General features: G+C 39.7%; 2 protein-coding genes across 3 annotated transcripts in view; one reads left to right on the top strand and one right to left on the bottom strand.

Annotated features, from left to right (window-relative positions):
* Nucleotides 1-22,423, bottom strand: part of mapk8ip2 (mitogen-activated protein kinase 8 interacting protein 2) — a 27,500-nt gene extending 5,077 nt beyond the window's left edge. Inside the window, exons 1-7 of one of the 2 annotated variants that reach the window (XM_085461593.1) lie at nt 21,925-22,423; nt 11,947-12,052; nt 4,057-4,296; nt 3,857-3,935; nt 3,358-3,561; nt 682-2,878; nt 290-501 (exon numbers count right to left, since the gene is read on the bottom strand). In XM_085461593.1, coding sequence (XP_085317719.1) covers nt 290-501; nt 682-2,878; nt 3,358-3,561; nt 3,857-3,935; nt 4,057-4,296; nt 11,947-12,052; nt 21,925-21,989 — 3,103 coding nt within the window. In that variant the 5' untranslated portion in view covers nt 21,990-22,423. The remainder of the gene's footprint in view (nt 1-289; nt 502-681; nt 2,879-3,357; nt 3,562-3,856; nt 3,936-4,056; nt 4,297-11,946; nt 12,053-21,924) is intronic. The other variant, XM_085461594.1, reaches the window with a different exon arrangement.
* LOC146704447 (gastricsin-like) lies at nt 13,896-15,731 on the top strand. Its single transcript, XM_085465082.1, is given in 9 exon segments — nt 13,896-13,919; nt 14,017-14,049; nt 14,051-14,135; nt 14,461-14,579; nt 14,682-14,783; nt 14,785-14,902; nt 15,073-15,133; nt 15,217-15,442; nt 15,564-15,731. Coding segments are annotated over 9 exon segments (936 nt in total).

The following is a 22,423-nucleotide window of genomic DNA, read 5'->3' as shown; positions in this document are numbered from 1 at the left end:
ACAGTGATGAGTTGAACTCTAATACATTATTCATTCTAAGGGCAGGCTGTGAGTGGATAATTTTAGAAATAATGCTGAAGGAGTCAGGATTTTTGGACAGAGCCAGGCCAACTGTCCCCCCAACCTCCCCCCTTTTCTTATCCTTAATGTAAGATGACACCCACCGGAGCATCATCTCATTTTTAGGGGTAATATTTTAAAGCAGTCTCGATCTTCTCTTTTACCTCTCGGGAAGAGATAAGAATGAACACTTTCTTAAAATAAGAGAACAGAATTGCTTATGACTTACTGGACGAGCGGGAGGTGCTGTTGACAAACACATTGAGAAATTTCTTGGAGAAAGGGAGGTCAGCTTCGGGAGAAGAGTCTTCAGAAGAGCTCAGAAGCTCTGGCCTCACTTCCTCCTCCTCATCATGACCATAGTCCACGTTAGCAGTCCCCAAAGGCTCCTCATCGCAAAGAGTTGAAAGCTCACTGTCATCACTCAGAACAGAAGTGCACCTGAGAAGGCAAGTTGAATCCCAATTTAAGGCGTAATAAACATTTGTAATGCAAGTTCATGTTAATATAAGGTGCACAATAAGGAAAATTGTTCCAATTTCATAACTAAAGGACAGATTTTTGTGTCAGACTCAGTAAACACTCAATTTACTGGCTTTCAAACATATTATCAGATCATACCTTTTAAGGCTGACCAATTCCAGTGTAGTATTCTCATCCACCACTAGTGTGTACTTCATGGAGTCATAGGCCAGTCCATCGTCTTCATTTGACTGCCTCAGAGCCAGGTCTTTCTCACACAGTGGGAGGTCATGATCAGGTAAGGGATGATTCTGCACGCTGGAATCAATGGGTGGTGAACTGTCCAGCTCTAAGTCGCTACCTCTACGGGACTGCTTCCTTAAGCCACCTAGGAATGGATAAGAGTCTGCATCGTCCTCTTCTTCATCATTGTCTGTGGAATAAGTGAGGCTGAAGCATCGGTTAGTCTGAGCACTGGGTATGTCGAGTGTCAGGCTGTGTTTGACTTCTGTGATACGCTCGAGGGAGGCTGAGGAACGGCTCGTTGGCTTGGGCTCCGTTTCTCGTCCTTCATCTTTGTCGCTGATCACACTCTCACTAAGGCTGGGTGAGTCGAGATCTTTCCTCCCCTCCAACATCATCAAGTCGTTATTGGGCTCAGGATCATCTTCTTGTCTCATCGCATTCTTAGATGGTTTATCTACAAAGTTCTTGTCACAGTCTTTAGTAGTATGCAAAGAGCTGTTTGCACAACGCTCTAAAATCAGTGGGGTTATGGTATCAGCGGTTGGATTGCTCATATAGAGATGAGAATTTATCACTGTTGCTCCTTTTGAAGACTGCATGTCAATACTTCTTGATTCTTCACTTTCTTTGTCTCTTTCCTGTGATCCATTCATTCCAACTTTCTTAGCTTGGTCCTCATCATTGAAGCCATCTCCATCTCCAATGTCGGAGGATGGTGAGATGGTATCAGACACAGACACTTTCCTCTTGAAACACTCCTCAGGACAGCTGATTGGGTAGGAGCCCTCTGAAATCATCCTGTTGACCAAATTGCTAAGCAGCCATGGAGAGTCCGAGTTCTCACTCAGGTCATCTTCGCTTTCAGATTCAGACTCTCCTTCACTTCCATCATAATCATCTGAGCTTGGCATTAGCCTGGGCCCCACTGGCAGGTAGAAGGAGCGTTTGAAGCTCTCTAGGCTGTGATCTGGTTCTATCTGCAGCACCATCTGTCTGGAGAGACTATCCTCACTGCATTGAGCTGGAGGAAGAGTCTCATCTGGGTCAGCTTGGTGCTCACAGGGCAGGTCTTCATACACATTCTGCAGCCCTGTAAGAGCTTGACCATCATCGTAGGCCTCATGGGGTAAGATGGGTGAATCAATGGGAGATGGTGTAGCAATTGTGGGTGAGGGTAGTGGGGATGGAGAGGGTAGAGGAGAGCCTTCTTTGATTGGATCTGGCTGACCTAGAAGTAGAGATGTTTTCAGACCAACAATTCCACTGTCCTGCTCCAACTCTGTGTCTGGATCCAGTTCCTGATCTGACGTAGGTGAACTGGCCTCCTCGATGGAGTTGGTAAGGTGAGATGAGCGTCCACTACTACTTTCATCACTGGTCAAGTCCAGCTCTGTCTCTGAGATTGATGAGATCATGTTGGAGACAACGGGACCACCACAAGCAAATGCTGCTTCCAGCTCCCCTTCAATGTCAGAATCAGAGCCTGGAGAGCTGAGGTCTTTGTCCTGGTCTGAAGTCACATAACCCCGTTGGTTCATATCTGCTATTCCTGGGTCTGAGGATGGAGAGGTGGAGTCGTTAGCTGCTGCCTCCACATTAGACGCTTCTTGAGCATCTGAACTGTTGGACTGGTCGATATTTTCTGAGCGGCTAGATGAAACATAACTAGAGAAGGAAGCTAGCTCAGAGGGTTCAATGGAGGGGAACTCCACATATGATGAGTGATTCTCCTTACAAACCATATCGTAGGCCTCCTTACACATAAACTCTACGTCAAAGTCCTTCTCCAGCTCCTCGTCAGACAGGGGTGTATCTGCACCATCGTTAGCTCCAATGGGTGCGGTGGATGACAAGCAGCGGCTGGTTCCATCTGGATCTAGGTCATTCTCTGGCTCCATACCTGACTCACTGGTGATGGTGTAGGTATCAGTAGCACGCCGGTTTGAGTGCTTGTGGTTGTGGTCGCTGTTGAGATCGTGGTCCACCTCTGTGTCCGAACACTGGGAATGCTCATCTAGGGAGGGTGCTCTGGTTGTCTGTACTGAGGGATCAGCCTTTGGATCAGTAGCATCACGAGAACATGGGTGAGACTTATGTTGACCAAACGAGCCTATGATGACAGGTGAAAAAAAAAAACAGAGATTAGAGGCTGGTACGTGATTTTGAAGTTAATTATGGTGAGACTGCATAATGAAATAAGCTGACATGTGAGAAGAGTTTACAATTAATGAGAGCAGATGAGAATAAAGCAAAAAAAAAACAATGATTGTCAATGTAAAGAAATCCACAATGAGCTGAAAATGGAAAGCAGCATGAACAAGTCCAGCAAAAGTTTCATATATATATATATATATATATATATATATATATATATATATATATATATATATATATATATATATATATATATATATATATATATATATATATATTAAGTATTAAAAAAATATGATTTGGTTCATGAGAATCAGCATACGAGATTTTTGCTGCTCTTGTGCATCACTGAAGTCAAATTCACATCACAATACAGCACTAAATAGCAGTGATCAATGAGATGATCTAAGCTTGCTGAGCTGGCCTTCTTGTTACCGTATTCGGGCCTCTCTCGCCTGTTGCCCTCCATGTCGCAGAGGAGGGGCCTATGAGGAGACTGGGGGTTTCCGCCCTCCCCTGTCTGATTTAGTGGAGTACCTTTGCTCTGGGATCCTGGGACCTGGGATATTGGAGAGGCTGGGCACTGGCCTGTCACATGGCTACCATCCTCCAGACATGAGTGGGTTGGAGACAGACGACCTGGAGGTACAATAGATTTTTATCCCCTGTGTGTTATACAGTTCATAATAGTATCTGAATAGAATTATCACGTGGAACAATTACTAAACAAAAATAGCATTAAAATCCAGTAGGACGGTCTTTCTATAGGATTAATAGATTAGCCTATTATTTAATATTAGTTATACATTTTAAAGCTTATACAAAGAATATATTTGTTTTGTGAAATAGAAAGCCAAATAAAAATATAGAAGAAAACATACAGTATAAAGTCACAGCATTTTTTTTTCAAATAAATAACTAATGATGTTCTAACCCTGTGAGGCTGGGTTGCGCAAAGAGTCCTGCCAGCTTCCTTTCTTTGGGGATAGACTGCTATTGTTGTTCAGTGAATCCTAAAGATGGCAGAGAGACAAACACTATTGTTAGTGATAAATTGCAAACAACTATTTCAAAACACATGTCAAACAGTTTGTTGATGTAATGTGTTTGGAATCAGAGCCTCAGTATGCTTACCTGCGACACAGCAGTGGTTAGGTTCAGTGTGGTGGGTCTGCTCTTTATGGTGCCAAGAGTAGGAGAAGGAGGAGGGGAGGCTGAGGGGGAGGGAGGTGCATCAGGATCAACCTCTTCATCCTCTTCCTCTTCCTCCTCTTCATCTTCATCTTCATCATCAATCATCTCAAACTCTTGAAAGTCGTCCTGAAAGGAGCAGACTGGGTGGTGTATGTCATTCTTCTCCAGAATAAGGGAGTCCTGAGACACAGAGAGAGAGAGTGATCCACATCTTTATTATCAGCGATATTATTAAAGCATCAGCTGTTCTGACAACAGAAAAGAAACAAGGAGGAGAACAGGCCTGTCTGAGAAATCAGTAAAATTAGAGGAGCAATATCAAGGAAAGAGAACTAAACATATACCAACACCAGCAGTGATCAGCTCCCATGCACACTCATGAATACATGAATGTGTGTTTGTACATAAACCAAAGAAGTTAAGTGTGGCCCTCAACAATGTTTTGTACAGCATTTTTTAAAAACATTATAGAGTATTTTATGATTTTTTTTTAAATATAATAATACAACAAAGAAAAATCATTTTATAAGGAATTATTACAGTTTTGTATACATAAAAACTATAGCTTGCAAAGCATGCAAAAAAAAAAAAAAGTCCATAATTAAGGCTAAATCTTCACTCATAATCCAAAGTTGAAATGTCAGCTGACATTGTTGGGCTTACCTTTTAGAATATAAGTTTGTTTTTTTTAATGATGAGAACTCAAAATAATTATTTTAGACCTGGATTAAGGGTTTGTCTAATGGGGTGATTTGAAACAAAGAGAATATAAATGTGCTAGAGCTGTAAAGGAGCACAACAGATAAGCTTTACAGTATGTTTCAATCTTATTTTTGAGTCTTCAGACCAGTTTTTGCATAAATGCTTTTAATGATTTTCTTTGATTTCTTTTTCCTGTGTGAACAGATGATTCTACAGCATTCCAGAAGATTATTGATGGCTACTGAGATATTTAACCATATAGTGGGTGTGTATGTACACTTTTTATACTTTTTTCCAAAATAAATTCAAATTTTTTCACACAGTTCTTTTTTCTAAGTCATTAAAGACATATTCTGCACAGTTATTCCACCCTGGAAAAGGAACAGCTCAAATAAATCACTAAAAGCCTAAAATTAATGACATTAAGGCACATGATAAACATTTGACCACAACTGTACAAAGTCACAATGCAAAACATTTTCAGAAAGTCAAACAGCAGACCAGTAAAGTCGATGAACTGCTCAAAGAACAAAGCGGAGACGTAATGCAATGATTAAGGATAAGGAGGGGTGGGGGCCGCTGACATGAAAGTGGATCAATCAGACGCGTCTCAGGTTTCAGCTAGTTTACCGGAAACCAATGTAGTAAATGACTTTCAGGTTTCATAGGCTACACATTCATTGGCCTGCTTGTGTGTTTTGCTATACGTTCCAATATGTACTGATGGAGCAAAGGTAATAATACAGGCTTAACTACTAAACTATGAGACTAATTCTCGAAGGGCTGTCGTATGAACATACATTTTAACATATTTTAAGTATTTTTTAAATAATATAAATGCCTCAAGTAGGACTCGAGGCTGCTCAACTACAATCATCTCTACAAAATATTTCCCTAAGGAACTAGAACAACTGAGTAAAAAAACCAACACTCATGCAAGTTTTTAAAAAAGAGCATGAGCACTCCACCAAATATTTGTGGGTGTTTTTTTGGGGTTTTTTTGTTTTGTTTTAATCTTCTCTCCCCTGCTTTGAATTTTATAATGGAGTTCCAAGGATTGATTTGCCTGCTTGTTTATTTTGGACAGCACAGCAGTTTCTCCACCTCTCAGTGCAGTCTGTTTAATGGAGGAATCAAAGCTCACTCTCTCATCCATCTACCGCTTACAGTTCTGCTGATGCTGGATGCAGCCACTTTGTGCCACAGCGACTGAAACGCACACTCAGTCTATACCCATCAAGTACACGTGATATTGCATATCAACATCTAATTAACATATCTATTTTTGCATGAGTGATCTATTAAGATGCAATCAAATGTTTGCAGCAAACACTGAACCATTACTATCCATCACTGAGGATATGTGACCTATAACTCCATGAGTGTGTAAAAATCTACAGATTCATCAGTGAGCTGTGAAAATGTCACATCTGCCAGGGAAAATACTTCCTGCTGTCAGGAGACAAGGCCACCTGACAGACAGGCAGGTAGAGAAAAAAAGAAAAACTATAAATAAGAGTTGTACGTTGGCGGCATTCAATCTCCATGGTCTTCAGCTCCCAAGGCCATCCCCACTCACCCTTTGACTGTCCCTCCCCTGTCACTCAGCAGACTTGAGCAAGCATGCCCTCATTCATAGTCATGTTAAACAGCTCTGTTCTTACATAGCAGTTACCAAAGAAACATAGCGGTTACAAAAAAAATAGTTGGAGAAAATAAGCTTTTTGATCTCTAATTAAGAGACGAGAGCCTTGTTCAGCATGGCTAACTCTATCTACTGATTCTGCTGGTGCTGCATATCAGAAGATCAGTAAGATGGCAGCTCCATTTTAAACTAATTCCCCAGTGGAGTGAAAGGAAGCTTTGGGTTTCATGGAGCTGTGCACTATCATGACTAATGACAGCAGAAACTATAAGAGTAAGTTATCATTATAGAGTCGCCATTATAGAGGTGTGGAAAATTAAGAGGTCATCAGCAACCTATAGAAGGCATGTATCTGATACAAATCTAAGATAATTAACACTAGCTCCCTAAATGTTTAGGGCATGCTGAACCTTTATTCTTTGCCCAGAATAAATTTTCATTTGGTTTTGGGATGAATTATGTATTTAGAAGTGTCTCTTTTCATCTATACATTCCTTTAAAGTATAAAAAGACATTTCTTTTCCACAGGCACAACTGTAAAAGTATAGAAAAAGCCATTTCTCCTATCTAGAATAGAATAGAATAGAATTCAACTTTATTGTCATTGCACATGTCACAAGTACAAGGCAACGAAATACAGTTTGCATCCATCCAGAAAGTGCTTTAGCCATAATATAGATATATTACAGAAATGGATCTGTTATAGGTATAAGGGTACAAAATATGGGTCTATTATGGGTATGTTACAATGTACACGGTATGAAGGTATGCAATGAATATGCTATAACTATAAGTATGTACAGGCTGTCTGTCTGTCTATCTAATTTTATCTGTCTGTATGTGGGTGCATGTAAAAGTGTATGACACATGATGGACTCCATCTTTCAGTGTATCATTTATATTTCCACATTTTAAAATCAGAGTTGCATCACAGCTGAGACACAGGCACCCCTGCTCTGTCACATACTGAATTATGCATGTGCTCATGCCATTCAATCAGGGGCTCTGGAGAGGCAGAGATGCTATTAGAAGGACAGAAAGTCAAGAGTCAGGAACAACGCGAGGCAGAAAAGAGTTGTGTGTTTGTTTGGGTGATACACAAATAAAAGGCTTGGGATTGTGGTCGCTCTTGTTTGAAAGCTTGAAAGAATACCATCAAAGTGAACCAATAGTGACATTAAAGATTGTGGAAACAGACAACTAGGGCCAAAAGCGCTGTAGAATTTTGACATCTGGTTGCGAATAACTGCTTCCTCGATCAGAAATCACATGTGTCTCGTTGATTTGGTCACGTGTGTGTGTGCCTACCACAAACTCAAAGTGTTCTGCAGATTAAGACTTGAACACCATAGCAAATTAGAATTAATCAGAGTGGGGGATTGGGGCCGCAGGATAATCTCACTGTTCAGATTGGCTGTTCGTCCTAAACATCAAAGACGTGCTGCCCAATATGAGCAAATCGTGCTGACATCAAAACCAAAAGCTTCTTTCTTCATCAGCACAGTGTGGTGCATGAGGAAGAGACTGATGTTTCTGCTGATGAGGAGCTGCCAAACTGTCATACACCCTACTGATGCAGGCAGAATCAAACACCATGTGAAGCACGATGTGCATGAAATTCTCTCTCTTGCCCTTCTTTCTTTGTTATCTACACATACACAAACACTCAAAGGGCAACTGGGTGTGTGTCCAATCTATCCTATGTCAGCAAGATTACTTCCTTTGGGCAGTGATGTAACATAACGAGGACCGACGCTGTCTCTGGCCTGTGCTTTCTTGTTTGTGAACTGAGCAGTCAGGGCTTCTGCTGTTTTGCATCTGATGTCCTCAAGATCCAAACCATTTTTAGGTATACTCCCAAATGTAATTATCACGTACTTACAATCGACCCACACACTCAGCAGCTTAACTTAACAGAGACTATAATTATTATTCCAACAGAATGTCATGACCTCATCATGACCTCAATAAACAAAATACCAGCTGAAAATATTTTAATGCTGAAAAAATTACAAAGAAAACAAAATATTGTTTCAGCTGTACCAAATGTAAAATGTGTGAACTGTTAAACATTAGGTCTCTCTCTCTTCTAAGTTCATGGTAGTAAATTATTAAATACCTACACCACCTTCCGAAAACCTGATTACACCAGGATGAATACGTTAATTTAAATGAGTCAGCACAACCAAAAGTCATACTGTCAGAATCCTCAAAGCACAGGCCGAGGTGGAGGAATGGCAGCAGACTTTGTTGTAGCCTAACAATAAACCAAAGACCCAGACACTTATTATTCATTTGAAAACTATTAGCACTGCTTTGGAAAACACGCAAAAAAAGATCAATTTTAGCTGTTATCTATCATCCACCTGGCCCTTATTCAGAGTCTGTATCAGATTTCTCAGACTTTTTATCTGATTTAGTGCACAGATCAAAAAAAATTGTTAATATAGGAGATTTTAACATTAATGTAGATAAAATAACCACCTCTATTTTATTTATTTGTTTATTATTATACTCAATTGTCTTTTCTTAAACTGTAAATGAGCAGTTTTAATCATTATTGCATATTGTCCTGACGTGTAGCAGACGAAATGTTTTTCCCACTAAAAACGCTACGTCCAGATGAATAGAATCAACTTCTTTGGGTTTATCTAGTAATGACTTCATGAATGACATATCAGTAAGTACAGTAGCTTCAAAACTACTAAGTCGTGATCATCTACAGAAGAATGAAGAGTTTCACCTTGGATTTAGGGTTCACCATAGCACAGAAGCAGCACTAGAGAAGGTTATAAATGATCTTCTCATGGCTTCTGACAGTGAACACATCTCCATACATGTCCTGTTAGACCTCAGTGTAGGATTCAGTACTTGTGGTCATATCTAATATTTTAATACAGGGACTAGAACACACTGTTGGTATTAAAGGAAATGCACTGCAATGGTTTGGATTGCATCTATCTCATAGATTCCAATTTGTTCATGGAAATGGGGAGTGTTCTTCACACATGAAAGTTAGCCATGGGGTTCCACAGGGTTCTGTACTGGGATCAATACCTTTTTCATTATGCTTGCTTTATTATCTAATATTACTAGAAAATACTGCATACAGATGTTACCCAGTTATATTTAACAATGAGAGCCAGATGACATAAATTAGTTGCTTAAACTATAGAAAAGAAATAAAGGCCTGGATGTCCTGTAATTTTCTTCTCCTAAATTTAAATAAAACTGAACTTATTATATTTGGCCCTAAAAATCAGGACAATCAGCATTGTGTCTAACCAGATACTTACTCTGGATGGCATTACCTTGGCCTAAAGTAACATTGTGAGGAACTTGGGAGTCATTTTTAACCAGGATATGTCCTTCAATGCCCATATAAAACGTTATGTAGGACTGCTTTCTCTTTATAATTTCCAACATTTCTAAAATTGAAATTCAAAGCTAGTTTATGGATTTCATCCCTTTTATGCTGGACTACTAAATTGATCATTATTGGATTGTCCTAAAAGTTAACCTAAAGAGCTTCCAGTTAATTTAAAATGCTGCAGTGAGAGCAGCAGCAGGGACAAGAAAGCAACATCACATTTTTCCCATACTGGCTTATCTTCATTGGCTCCCTGTTAAAGAATTCTGATAGAGGTTTCCTCCTGTTAAAATTAAGGGGTTTTTTGTCATGTTGCAAAGTGCTTTTTCATATGGGATTGCTTGGCTGTTGAGGTTTTCTCCCGAATACTGTAGGGTCTTTACCTTACAGTAAAGACTGCCAGGTAAAGACCTGGAAGTGAGTGGCACCAAGTAAACAAACCTTTGTGTGTGCATGTGTGAATGCGCGTGCGTGTGTGTATCTATGACATCTTTGAGTAAAATCCACTCTCTGAAGTCTCCTTCTCTGGAGGTCTTCTTAGATGTTATGCAAAGACACCTCTCTTACAGAACAGCTTTGCCAACTCTTCACATAATGTGTTTTGTTGGTGGATTAAAGTAGAAAGAGCAAAATCTAGCACAGATTTATGCCAGGAGCTTAACCCTCAAAACCAACCATCCCGGAGCTAAATCCTCATTCCCAGGCACCTCGGCAGGGAAGAAAGAAAATACAGAGAGGGAGGCTTTAAGGGGAAAAGGGGCAGAGAATGAGGAGAGAATGTGAGCTCCGTCTCTAAGCAACACTGCGTAGGGAGGGAGGGAAAGACACTTGGGAGGGAGGAAAAGACAGAGGAAAGGAGGTTGTCTCTGCATAGCAGCAAACTGCACTGGGTCACCCACCCTCTGCTGCAGCCATGGCTCAACGCCACCAGCATAAAACATTTATATCCCACAGGATGGACAGAGGAAAATATAGAGGCTGGTGGTATAAGATTAGTTCTTAGAAATGGTGTAATTAAAGCCTAAGCCGTTCTGACATGTCGGATGATACAGCTAATGACTCAATTATTTGCTTATACTTCAGCACAGTCGCTTGAATGTGATCCTTATGGGAACCCCTGCTTTGAATTTCTATTATATGATGAAAGTAGTTCAGAACCAGTATGTATGCAATTTGTTTGACGATAAGTGCAGAATGTAGAGAGTGACTCACTCTTCTAGTGAAACAAAGCTGTTGGAGCTATCATTTTCTTCCTTGTGTATTATAGCTATCTAAGGCATATGGGCATTACTGTAATGACTGCAATTCTGGTGAGGAAGGCTTCCTTTACATACAATTCTGAAGGTATAGAGATGCTTAAATAACAGATCCAAATAAGCTGTTCTGAACATTTAATCCCTATACAAACGAAGTTTCCACCCTTGATTCTCATAAAATTATATTTTTGTCATGTCATTTTTCTGCTGCTCTCAGCTTCATGTTAGCATTAATCAACTAGGATAAACAGTCTCTAATTGTCTCTTCATGTAATATTTCATTACATTAATTATTTTGCAGATCTAGCACATATGTACATGCACATAATTTTCCTTGAATGTCCTAAAATGGCCATTTGAAAAAAGGGATAAGACTTGCTCTGCTTAACTTGTATATGCAAAAGTGGATATATCAACAGTGATATCGCTCACTGTTTATTGGCTTTGTAAGCTAACATGACCATATTTAGAGAATAGGGTGAAGTTATCAGTTAATGCTGTTTTGTTAGCATGATTCATTGACCGTGAACCAGTCATTGACACGCATGGAAATAACAGTTAAATATTTCCAAGTGACTAGTAAAATACCTGTTTGATGTCCTTTATGACACTACAAACATTTTATTTAGCAGATAATAAAAATAAATGTAAAAATGCTCCAAAAGGCATCAACACCACTAACACTGATGACCAAAAACGTCTTTTTTAACAGACTGTAAACATGTTTATTCCAGCCACATGTGGCAATCTAAAGAATTATTTCTGTGTCACGAAGCACAGCAAATGAAACATATCCTTAAATGTCTTCAGAGAAAATAGAACACACTATTAAAAAAGAGAAAACAAAAGAATCTCACCTTCTCATATGGGTCAGAATCATAGTTGAGTCCAATCCCACAGTCATCTGTGATTTCAGAGAGATCTTCATCATCAAACTCCTCCAGGCTGATGTCGTGGGCTGGCCTGGGAATACACAAGAGAGGGTATATTCACTGCAAATTCTGAAAAAGAATACTGATACCTGCAATATGTCTTTTCCATCAGTGAACGGTCCAAAAGGGAATTTCTTTTTGATTCATGCTCACACACTGATCAAGGGGAAACCTGCTCTAACTCATAGGCTGTCAGGCTCTGTCTGGATCTCAAGCTCATATGCTGAACAAAAGCAACCACACAAACACCCGCTATCATCTCTAATTATATAATATCTCATACTAACAAGGTCTGGCGCATTCACTGAATCAAGTGAGTGACAGTGGCAGCACCTAAAACACCCAAATTCAGTGTCAATATTTTAAATTCTGTTAGCTGGGAATGATTGTAAAAAATGTGAGCTTTGAATGCCTCAGAAAGACTCAGAAGCGTTACTCGCTGCTATCTCTTACACCAAGATTTCTAAACTTTCATTTACAGCAGGGAAGTGTATCTCTGTAATGAGCCATGGCTTTCCAAGTTTTCTTGAGCAGACCCTATGCCGTCTTTACTCTATTAGTTACAGCAGGTTTCCAGTTCTACAGCAGCTGGCTTGCAGTGTGTTGAAGGAAATGCTGCATTGCAGCTTTCCTGCAAAGATAAGGACGCTCTACATATTACGTATGAATGCGAGCTTACATCATATAATCATATAGGGGTCCAAAGTACACAATGTCATTGGGTCTGTGGTTCTGAAAGAGGACAGGCTGATGCACAGTAATACAAAAGGGGTCATGAAAAAGTTAATGCAATCAGGGCTTCCCCTTACTGCTTGCCAGCTTGAATGTGTAATGGCTTAAAAAGGGTTATTGGGTTTTTTAACAGGAGAGGAATTTGAACGATGGGCTAAATGTTAGAAAAATCAGTTTGTAGTGAAATACGATTATCCTAAATGAGTTTTCTTAACATATTTTTATTATGGTAGACAAATATTACTATCATAATTAGGATAAGGTGAATGACAAAAGCTTTTGGTAAAGCTGTTTAAAGTACTGTTGATACAGAGGTTCAGACATAATACATTTATTTTTCATTATTGGAAAACTACAGCTTCACAAATAGTGTAACCATGGTGCTGATATGTAAATTTAATCAGATAAAATGGTACTAAAGTGGTCCTTGAAGAGTCCCAACAGTACGGAGAGCTCCTATTAGCAAAATGCTTGAAATAAATTAATAATCATAGGTTTCATTCTGTCGTTTTGTTTTTTAGAGACGCGACATGAGCAAGAGCATATTTTTTTCACTTGATATGATGCTGAACAAGCAAAAGCATAATCTGAAAACAATTAGAGAAAGCATTTTGCTGAAAGTGCAGAAATTCCATGTGTCCAGTAAGATATCCCAAACAAATTTATAATGTGCTTCATAATAAAGCTTTTGACTTTGTTTCTAAAATGTTATTACAAAAAGTGGTGTGTACTGAAGACCTATTACATGCTGAAGTTATGCATAAAGTTTGTTTTAAGTAGGTGACCCTATCTGAACTGACATGGCTTAATTTTTGACAATTACACTGGTGTGGTAATGCACCAGTACAGCTCCAAAGTGAGTTGTAGCCATTAAGAAACGTTGTGTACCACGGAGGGATCACAAGTGTCTTGTTGTTGTCCTAGTGTGGGTGGTGCTTGCCGAAGGAACGGTTAAGTAAGGAAACTGCTATCATTTTATCTGGAAAAAAAGAACCCATAGCTGTAACTCAAAGAGCTTCAACGCCAGTGATAGAAGATGTTGCTTTTGCCTTCTATCAACTTAGGGCTCCTCTCGATAAGCGGTAACTGTCAAGCCTTGGGGGGGGGGGGGGGGGGGGGAAGATGAGCTGCCTTACCAAGATATGTGCATCAATAACTACGCTGATGTAAGGAAATCAATTCTTATGCACGACACACAACCGTCGAGCAGTAACTAGCTAACTTGCTATATTCTGTTCTACTGTCAATTATTATGTTGCCTAGACTACCTACTATGGAGACATCAACATTGGCACACCCCCCAAAGTCCTTTGAGGTGCTGTTTGACACCAGCTCTGCCAACCTGTGGGTGGACTTAGTCTGCTGTAACACTCAGGCTTGCAGTGAGTACACGCTTTACACTGCCACATCCTTCATCAGTCACTTTGTCAGAACACATTTAGTTGTAAAAATCTCCTATGGAAGACTTAAAGCTGATATAGCCTACGAGAGCAAAGGTGGCAGTTGGTCATCTGGTTTCCATTGATTACATATGGTCCATACGTGGGATTTAGATTTTCAGTGCAATTCCAGGCATTTATGTTCTTTGCAAAGCATCAGTGTTGGAGTTGATTAAAATTCACCTTCTAAAAATCAAGTGAAACCCAAAAAACTCTCCAATGCATAGAGACATAAACTCCAGATGTATTCCAGATGTATGTCAATTAGAGACAGGTAGAAAATTTGATCCCCAGCAGTCCTCAACCGCCACTGCAAAATGTCTGTATTTCTACCTACCCTATGAAACCCGAAGCCTCAGTGGAGTCTTCAGATGTGACACTGTTAACGTGGGTCAAACCCAAACCACAATATTATATTTTAACAGTACAAACATGTGTGAGGCTGTTCTATAATTTGTTCATTGTAGAAGGTAATTTTGAATTCTGTAGGTTGGTGGTATCGTAATCACTAACCAGGTGATCTGATCTTGTTTGAGCAGAGATTAATCGAATGAGATTTTTTTTGACCGCATTCTCGGACTATCCCAATCTTTCCATCTCAGCTGGAAGACGGACCCCTCTCATGGACAACATGATTACTCAAAACCTGCTGAGTAGCAAAATCTTTTGTTTCTTCTTGTCTAGGTACAACTTTGATAACATAAACATTTGTGCTATATCCCGCCTCAGCTACATTACTTTACATTGCTACTGCGCTTTAGCGGCACTGAACTAATTTTGTTATACAGACAGCTAAGCAGCGGTTTGATTTGTGGTTCAGATGAGAACAGCTGAGTAGTGTGCTCTCTTTCAGAGAATAGACAGTAGCTTGTACCAGTAGTCAGCATCATCTGCTGGACTCCTGCCACCTCTGAGACCTACTGGCAGATTGGTGTCCAAGGGTCTGCGCTTTTCAACATTTTGTTCAGACTTTGTTTTTCTTTAAAATAAATTAGGGACACAAAAACCATCTTTTTGCATGCAGATTCCTGATAAACACTGGCTGGTGCTCACAGAGCTGCCAGGCCAGTTTAGAAACCTCAAACCCCAAACCAGGTGTGAATTACATCATGCAGTGTCATGGAGCCCAATAAAATTAGTATGGATAGGCAGGAAACTTGAACAGACAAACACTCTCTCTTCAGAGTGCAACAATTTGCCAACCCTGTGCTTTTTTATTAGTGCTGCCTCCTCCTGCTTACGTAATTCAAGTAAATGAAAAGCAAATGAAAGCATGCCCACCCATACCTGTAAGAATGTCCAATGTTTTTGTTTATTTTTCAACTTTTTACTGCTAATATGAGCAATCGAATCTCCTGTCTGCACCTCCAGCAGAACCAAAATGGATGCCAGTACTGCTCTGTCAGTATGACCCCCACTTACCAGCCCTCTCGTAATTGCCAACCCCTGCGGACCTTCGGAGACGTGCTCCTCAGAGAGTAATATTCAATCTAGTACGGCTGGACCAACAGCCGAGTTGGTTTTGCTATAGTTGTCTAAATGTCAATAGTGAGATCTGAGCTGAACATAAATCTGATGTTAACTTTGTATCTGCTCAAAAACCTTGTTTACATCTTACATTTTCTCTAGAACTATTGCAAGCAAGCATATTGGACTATTGTTTGATAAAATTGTCAGAAAAAATGTTGCTATACAAGTCAGACTTAGATTTTGTGCAAGGATGAGACTTTGATTGGGGGTGGGCATTTATCTGTAGGCTAGGGAACACACTCATCTTCCACAAAACGTAAAAGAGCAATTAATAAATCAACAGTGTTGCCACTTGTCATGCTGCACAGTGTATCTATCATCACTTTTCATTTTTGAGTGAAATGAATTAATATCGTGATAATGCTGTCATTTACAGAACACACGTGTCTGTGTGGGAAAAACTACTTTTATTTAGGCTAAAATTTGTGAAACTGAAATGTAACAACTGGACTGAACTTGTGAGGCAAAAGCTCATTTTGCACAAAATTATACATTTTCATCACAGTATCAGTCAGACTGATCTGTTGTTGTGACATGACTGTCATCATCTGTCCTCATCAAATAAAAGTGTCTATTGTTTCAACATTAGACAGTTTTTGCTATTTTATTCTTTCGATTTTGTAATTCTATTACAAAATCTATTAATTCTACTTGTCTGAAACAGGTAGGGTTAGGGTTAGAGAGACACTGAGTCTCAGTGGGATTACCTGTATAAATAAAGGTTAAACAAAAATAGAAAAATAAGTACTATATGTACAATAAGTACTATAAGCAACCAAACGTCAGAAAAGAGCTCATTAATGAGCTCTCCAGGGAACCTGTGTTTGCAAGCGTAGGTGTTTGTGGGTGTGGAATTCACAATGGGAAAAGAAACACACAGCATCTGTGAAGCTGTATGCAAGCAAGTCACCACCAGCATACAAGGAGAAAGTCCCATGTTTGATTTTTAGGTGACATTTTAGTGAAACTGATGGACACAACAGATGAACCAATGATATAAGATGCTAAGGCAGACAAGGAGTAAGATGAAAACGCTGTATCAACGAAGAAACGGTGAATACAAAGGAAGAAAAAGACGAAGAGAAATTAAAATCTTTGCTTTGCTTTCACAAGCATATATAAATACAGATTTTAAAAACATTTTAATGCCAAGCACCACAAATGTTCATTTTCTTCCATTGTCTCAGGACACATCTCTGTAATAGATTTCACAGTCTCTTATTCCTTGTCTCCTCTGCTGCTACCTAATCCACTATGTTACCCGGTGCCATTTTCTTGGTGTGCTTATCAGTTTGCACAGTAAAATGTGACCTCATGTCTCCTCCACTCAGATGAAGAAAAGACCAAACACAGACACAATTTTGTCTTTTTCTAAAGCATTTTGTATTAAATAGCTTTATATTTTGAGGATACATATGAGATTGTAAGCTGAGCCATACCACTGCAGTGCTGACACTACTGCTTACAGTGTCTTAGCGAGCGGGCAGTGTCTGTCACATTGCGTGGTTTATCGATTACTACGCTTGATGTCGGTTGTTTGTCTTAATAGTTAGGACTTCAAGCTGAGGCTTCAGGGCTACATAGCAAGAATCATCTATATACAATACCAGTCTCCAACATCTGATCCATCCCCAGATATTCAACATTGTGACATTCAGAGCAAGATGAGAATCCTACCTCCCAAAACTCAAGTCAGCAAAAAATTACCATTGCCGACGCTGGTCATGCTGCTGCAATGGCACACCCAGATTGACTGCCACATAAAGGTTTTCCTCCCATCTCGTCTCTGTGTCGTGAGATTTAGCTTCAGTTCAGTTAATTGCTCCAGCCCGCATTTGTTCTAACAGTTATTTTCCATCATCTCTGACACCGTCATGTCCAGAACGGAATTTCTCAAAGCTGCGAACTGTCATCTTTGTATTTAATGTCTCCACATCCACACATTCAAAGCTTCCTTTGTCTTGTGAAAAATGAAAGATTGCATGGTTATCAGACTGACTTCGACTTTTAATACTTCTGTAATTTATTTTAGAATTAGCTTGAGAGGAAGTCTGATGACACTCTGATAACAATATTAGAGTAGATACAGATGTGGGTGTGGTGGCAGTGGTAATGGTGGCGGGGGTTGAAGTGGTGGCGTGATTAAGCTGCCTTTTAACCATGAACACCTGCTTCACAGTGACATCATCTTTAAAAGCCAAGGACATGCTGTAGTTGGTAGTGACTCATTAGCAAGATAATTTTCCAGGTTTTTCAGCCACCATTAGAGAGACAAACACATGTATGCATGCCCCTCCCCCACACACACAAATACTCAAGCTTGCACGCACACACGCGCACGAGTCACACATTTATCCTAACGAAGGACTCTGTGATGTCTTCCTCAGCTCCAAATGCAAAGATCATGCCATGTTTGAGTCAAAGGCACTGATGATACATCATCTTGCTGTGAGCACATGATCTCATGCAGATTGGTCTGGATTTGGATTAATGAAGCCATTAGACGCGAGGAAAATGTGTAAATATGACTCATTATTTTGTTGCTGTTAAATGAAAAAAAATAGCAAGCTGCAAAGACTGACAGGTGAAGGCATGGCAAGTGATAGTTGCACAGAAAATGTAAGACAGTGGGAAAGAGACTGAAGCTAAAATCTGCAAAAAGAGTGAGGATGGAACGCTTAAGCTAAAATGCATTTGTATTTGATTTAAGCCTCTTACGCCATGGTAACCATACCCACCATTACCCCCTCCCCCTCTGTTTTTCTCCAAATGACTTCAAAGAGTTGGAAGGCAAAAGTAGAACATTAACAGGAAAACATGGGATTCATGGGGGTGGAGAGGTGGGGTTGCATACTTCATAAAATAATCATGTTCACGAAATGTTCATAAAACTTCTATATATTAAACTAGAGGTTGAAGCAAATCACTATTTCTATTACTGGTTAAATTCTAGGCCGTGAAAAATACACTGTTTGTATCTTTGTTCCCAAAATTAGCAATGAAAAAATAACAGTTGTTTTAGGTTTTATTTAGAGACAAACAAATGTAATTAATTTTCCCAAACTTGTGATTCGCAAATGTGTTATATACAGGGATGAAATAAGAACAAAAATAAGAATGGCATTCAAATAACCAAGGCTCCGCTTTGTGTAGATTTACTTGTGTATTATGTGAATAAGGTCAAAAAAGATAATGAGTCAATAGGACCTTTGATCAATTTGGAGCCTAAAAATGGCATCCTTAAAAAGGTAGCACAACTGGAAACAGAGCAGTTCACGCTCATGAACTAAAAACAAACAAATGACTGCGCACAGTACGACTGCTGCCTCAGCAAGTCTAAGAAAGACCGACCAAACCCTTGGGCAAAATGTGATCAATGAACTTCAAGATGTGGGTTCCCGGCATTGGACAAGGCTTTGCATTGTAATAATCCAAAACAGCCTTCATCCACTGCAGGGAATATTTATGATGAAGAAACAAAGCACAGCTCAGTGGAACAGCTTCTATGTACATTACTGTAAGATGATGCTTTGGATAAGTTTAATCACCATGAAGTTCTACTCCTATATATGAGCTTTATACTTTTATATAAGGTATATATAAGGTATAAAGCTCTCTGTGCCTGGAAGAAAGTGCTACCATGTTTTCTCTTATTAGCAGAAATTAATTAAAATCTCCCATCAATTGCTCACTGAAGCATATTCATATGCTTCTTTTAAAGTTTAGATTTCCAGCTGAGGACGTTTTCCATCCGCAAAGGGGAAATTGTAACCTGTAAAAATTTTCTGGTGCTCCAGGGAGAGAGGTGCTGCCTCTCGTGGATTTTGTTGCCTACTGGAAACAGTGTTAGGGTTATGTAAGGCAGATTACCAGACCACACCATCACACAACTGGTGGCTTCACTCATGAATCTGTCACACACAGATGCACAGAGAAAGAGACAACACACACACACACATACACAAAAGCTGTGACACAATCAAACGCACAGACATTTACAGAAAGACTCTTTCTACATCCCTACTTACTGATATTTCATAATCAAAAAGTGAAGAGCCAACCAAAAATAAACACAAACCACTTGTTCCCTCTCGAATGTATAAAAAAACTACCTGAAAACAACAGAAACAAACCAATTAGCCTCCACAAAGGAGTAATGCAATAAACTACTCCTCACATGATTCCTCTAATATAATTAAGATTCGTTAGATTTGGCTGTAGTGCTGTGAATTTAAAACATTAATACCATGGTCAGAGCTTGGCTGAGTGAGCTGAACAGGTCACCGGTAGTCATGCAAACGATCTGGTCTATTGATTTGACATGATCCAGCAGTGCAGTTGAAATCCCACATGACTACATGCTGTGGATAAAAAATCTACCAGGACTGGTTTGTTAATGTGATTGCCTCTGTAGGATATGAGCCATGTTGGAGGCAGAAGCAGGCACGTTGAAATGAAATGTGTTTACTTCATGCACAATAGAGCACAGGGCTTATGTTATCCTGATAAACACGCCAGATAAAGTCTTTTTAGTGTTGTAGTTTATCCAGTTTCTCTCTGCTACTCTGGGCTAGTATTTTATAGTAGCTGTATGTTGTAGTCGTGCAACCCAGTTAGAAATAACAGTGTTTTCTTTATTATTCCTGCTATGTTTGGTGACACAGAGTAAAGCCTTACAGCAGCCACTGAAGGTTATATATCATAACATATGAAAATCATATGAAAAGTAGAAATACACCCAGATTTGTATTTGTAACCATTCCAGGAAAAAGATAATCCAAGTAGTATAAGAACTTTGGCCTTTGGAAGTGTACATACATCAATATATAGGATTTACTGTTGATGAATTTATGAACTATGAGGTTAGAATTCAAATAATCAGCTGTAAGAGCCAGTGGGGTCTATTATCAACAAATCCAAAGTCTTGTGTTAAATTATGCTGCAGGAATACAGGAATTTAAAGATGTAAAATGATTGACTATACAGATTAGAGCTGTGCACTTTTTGCAATAGCTGAAATTGCAAATATGTCTCCACTCTAAGAAAAACTACAACCTTGACGCCCCCATTATTGCAACTTATCAAGAAGTCAAAGGACTGTGAACCGGACACTTTCATTCCTGCAAACTTCTTTGATGATAGCACTAAAGAAATACATCCAGGACCATGACAGGCTGTACAAATTATGTAAATTAGGAGAAAATCAAAATGAATTTTTTATCTATTGTACATTTTATGATTTAAGAATGTTTACATTTAGTAAGAAGCTTAATTTTTTTAAAATATATATATATATAGAAATTTCATATATAGAAATTTCTTGTCTAAAGCTCGGAAAAGGTACCAATTGGTTTACTTAACTCTGGCCTTTGTTAGTGATGTCTTACAAGTCTGTTTATGCTGATCACATTGTTAAAACACATTATTATTATTTGTTATGTTACATTGTTACCAATACACATCCAGCATCAAAAGTAGGTTTACTGCACTCTCTTCACACAGTTCATTAAATTTACTACAAGATGTCTCTGTGTTTCTCATCTTACCGCCAATTACACTATAACAAGCTAAACTGTATATTTTAAACAACAACACCCTTGTAGAGAGCACTGATTTAACGCTACGTGTGAAATAAGTTGCCTCTGCAAGAGTAACCCACCCACAAATATGCTTCTACAAGAAGAAACCGGGGCTGATTTGTCATACTGATTGTCGCAGAGGTCACATTAGAGGCGTTTGACACAACATCAATATCAGTAGGACTTCCGTAAATCATTGTTCAGCAACGTGCCCTTGCCTGGGTTGGACTCAACAGGGCGTGGGCCTCACACAGAGATTGCGCAAAGCGGGTGACTGTCGCCACAGCTAGAGATCAGTCATATGCAATATGTTTTACAATTTGCCATTCTTTGCAATTTTCAGAAATTTCTAAAACGCGAGTCTTTTATTCCCTCTTCACCAAGTCGTCTCTCCCAAAAACATAAACAACCAGCAATGTTCAGCTGCAGCACCTACATGCGCGCAGTGAGGCAGCAGAAGGCCGAGCAGGTTATTCACAGTATCTATTACAACCTAGGCTGGGGATGTGCGTTTTTACTGCAGTCATCAAAGCAGCACAGACCGACATGCACGGCGCCTTTTCATATCAGCCCAGCGCATCCTCCATCGACCCCTCACTGTCACTTTACATACGAGCTCTTACCTGCATCCAGGAGGCGAGAGAGAATGGAAGGTGGATAGGGAAAACATCTCAGCCCTGTCCGCCATCTTCTTCCACAAATGACTCAGAGCGATTGCAGAAAATCACGGAGGGAGCGCAGTCCATTCACAATTACAGTGCACGGGACGGGACAGTGGACAGAGGTTTCTCTATCTGCGGCCCCACAGATGCCCCCCTGGCCGCAAGCCTTCAATCAGACAAGCCTGCTCAGCACCATGAAATCTGCAGTCAACCATCCACACAGGCAGGATAAGGAGGGGTGTCAAGGCAAATAAGACAAAAAAAAAAAAGAGCTTCAGCGGCAGCGCGCAATAACGCGGAAATCTCTGTGTTCCCCGGTTAGGTCCTTGCGAAACATGAAGCGGGCAATTTGTATCCGCAGTCGGTGTTTTTCTCTCCAAATGTCTGCCGCTGTGATGCTGCCCGTGACACACAACAGATACGGGCCAGCAGTGCGGAGACAGGCAGAGACGGAGGAGGA

Source organism: Copadichromis virginalis, linkage group LG7 (genome assembly GCF_057382275.1).
Source record: "Copadichromis virginalis isolate Kocher_CV1m ecotype Utaka linkage group LG7, C_Virginalis_male_GT1.1, whole genome shotgun sequence".
NCBI lineage: Eukaryota > Metazoa > Chordata > Actinopteri > Cichliformes > Cichlidae > Copadichromis > Copadichromis virginalis.
Note: the sequence above shows the minus strand (reverse complement) of the source record. Positions and strands in the feature narration are given on the sequence as shown.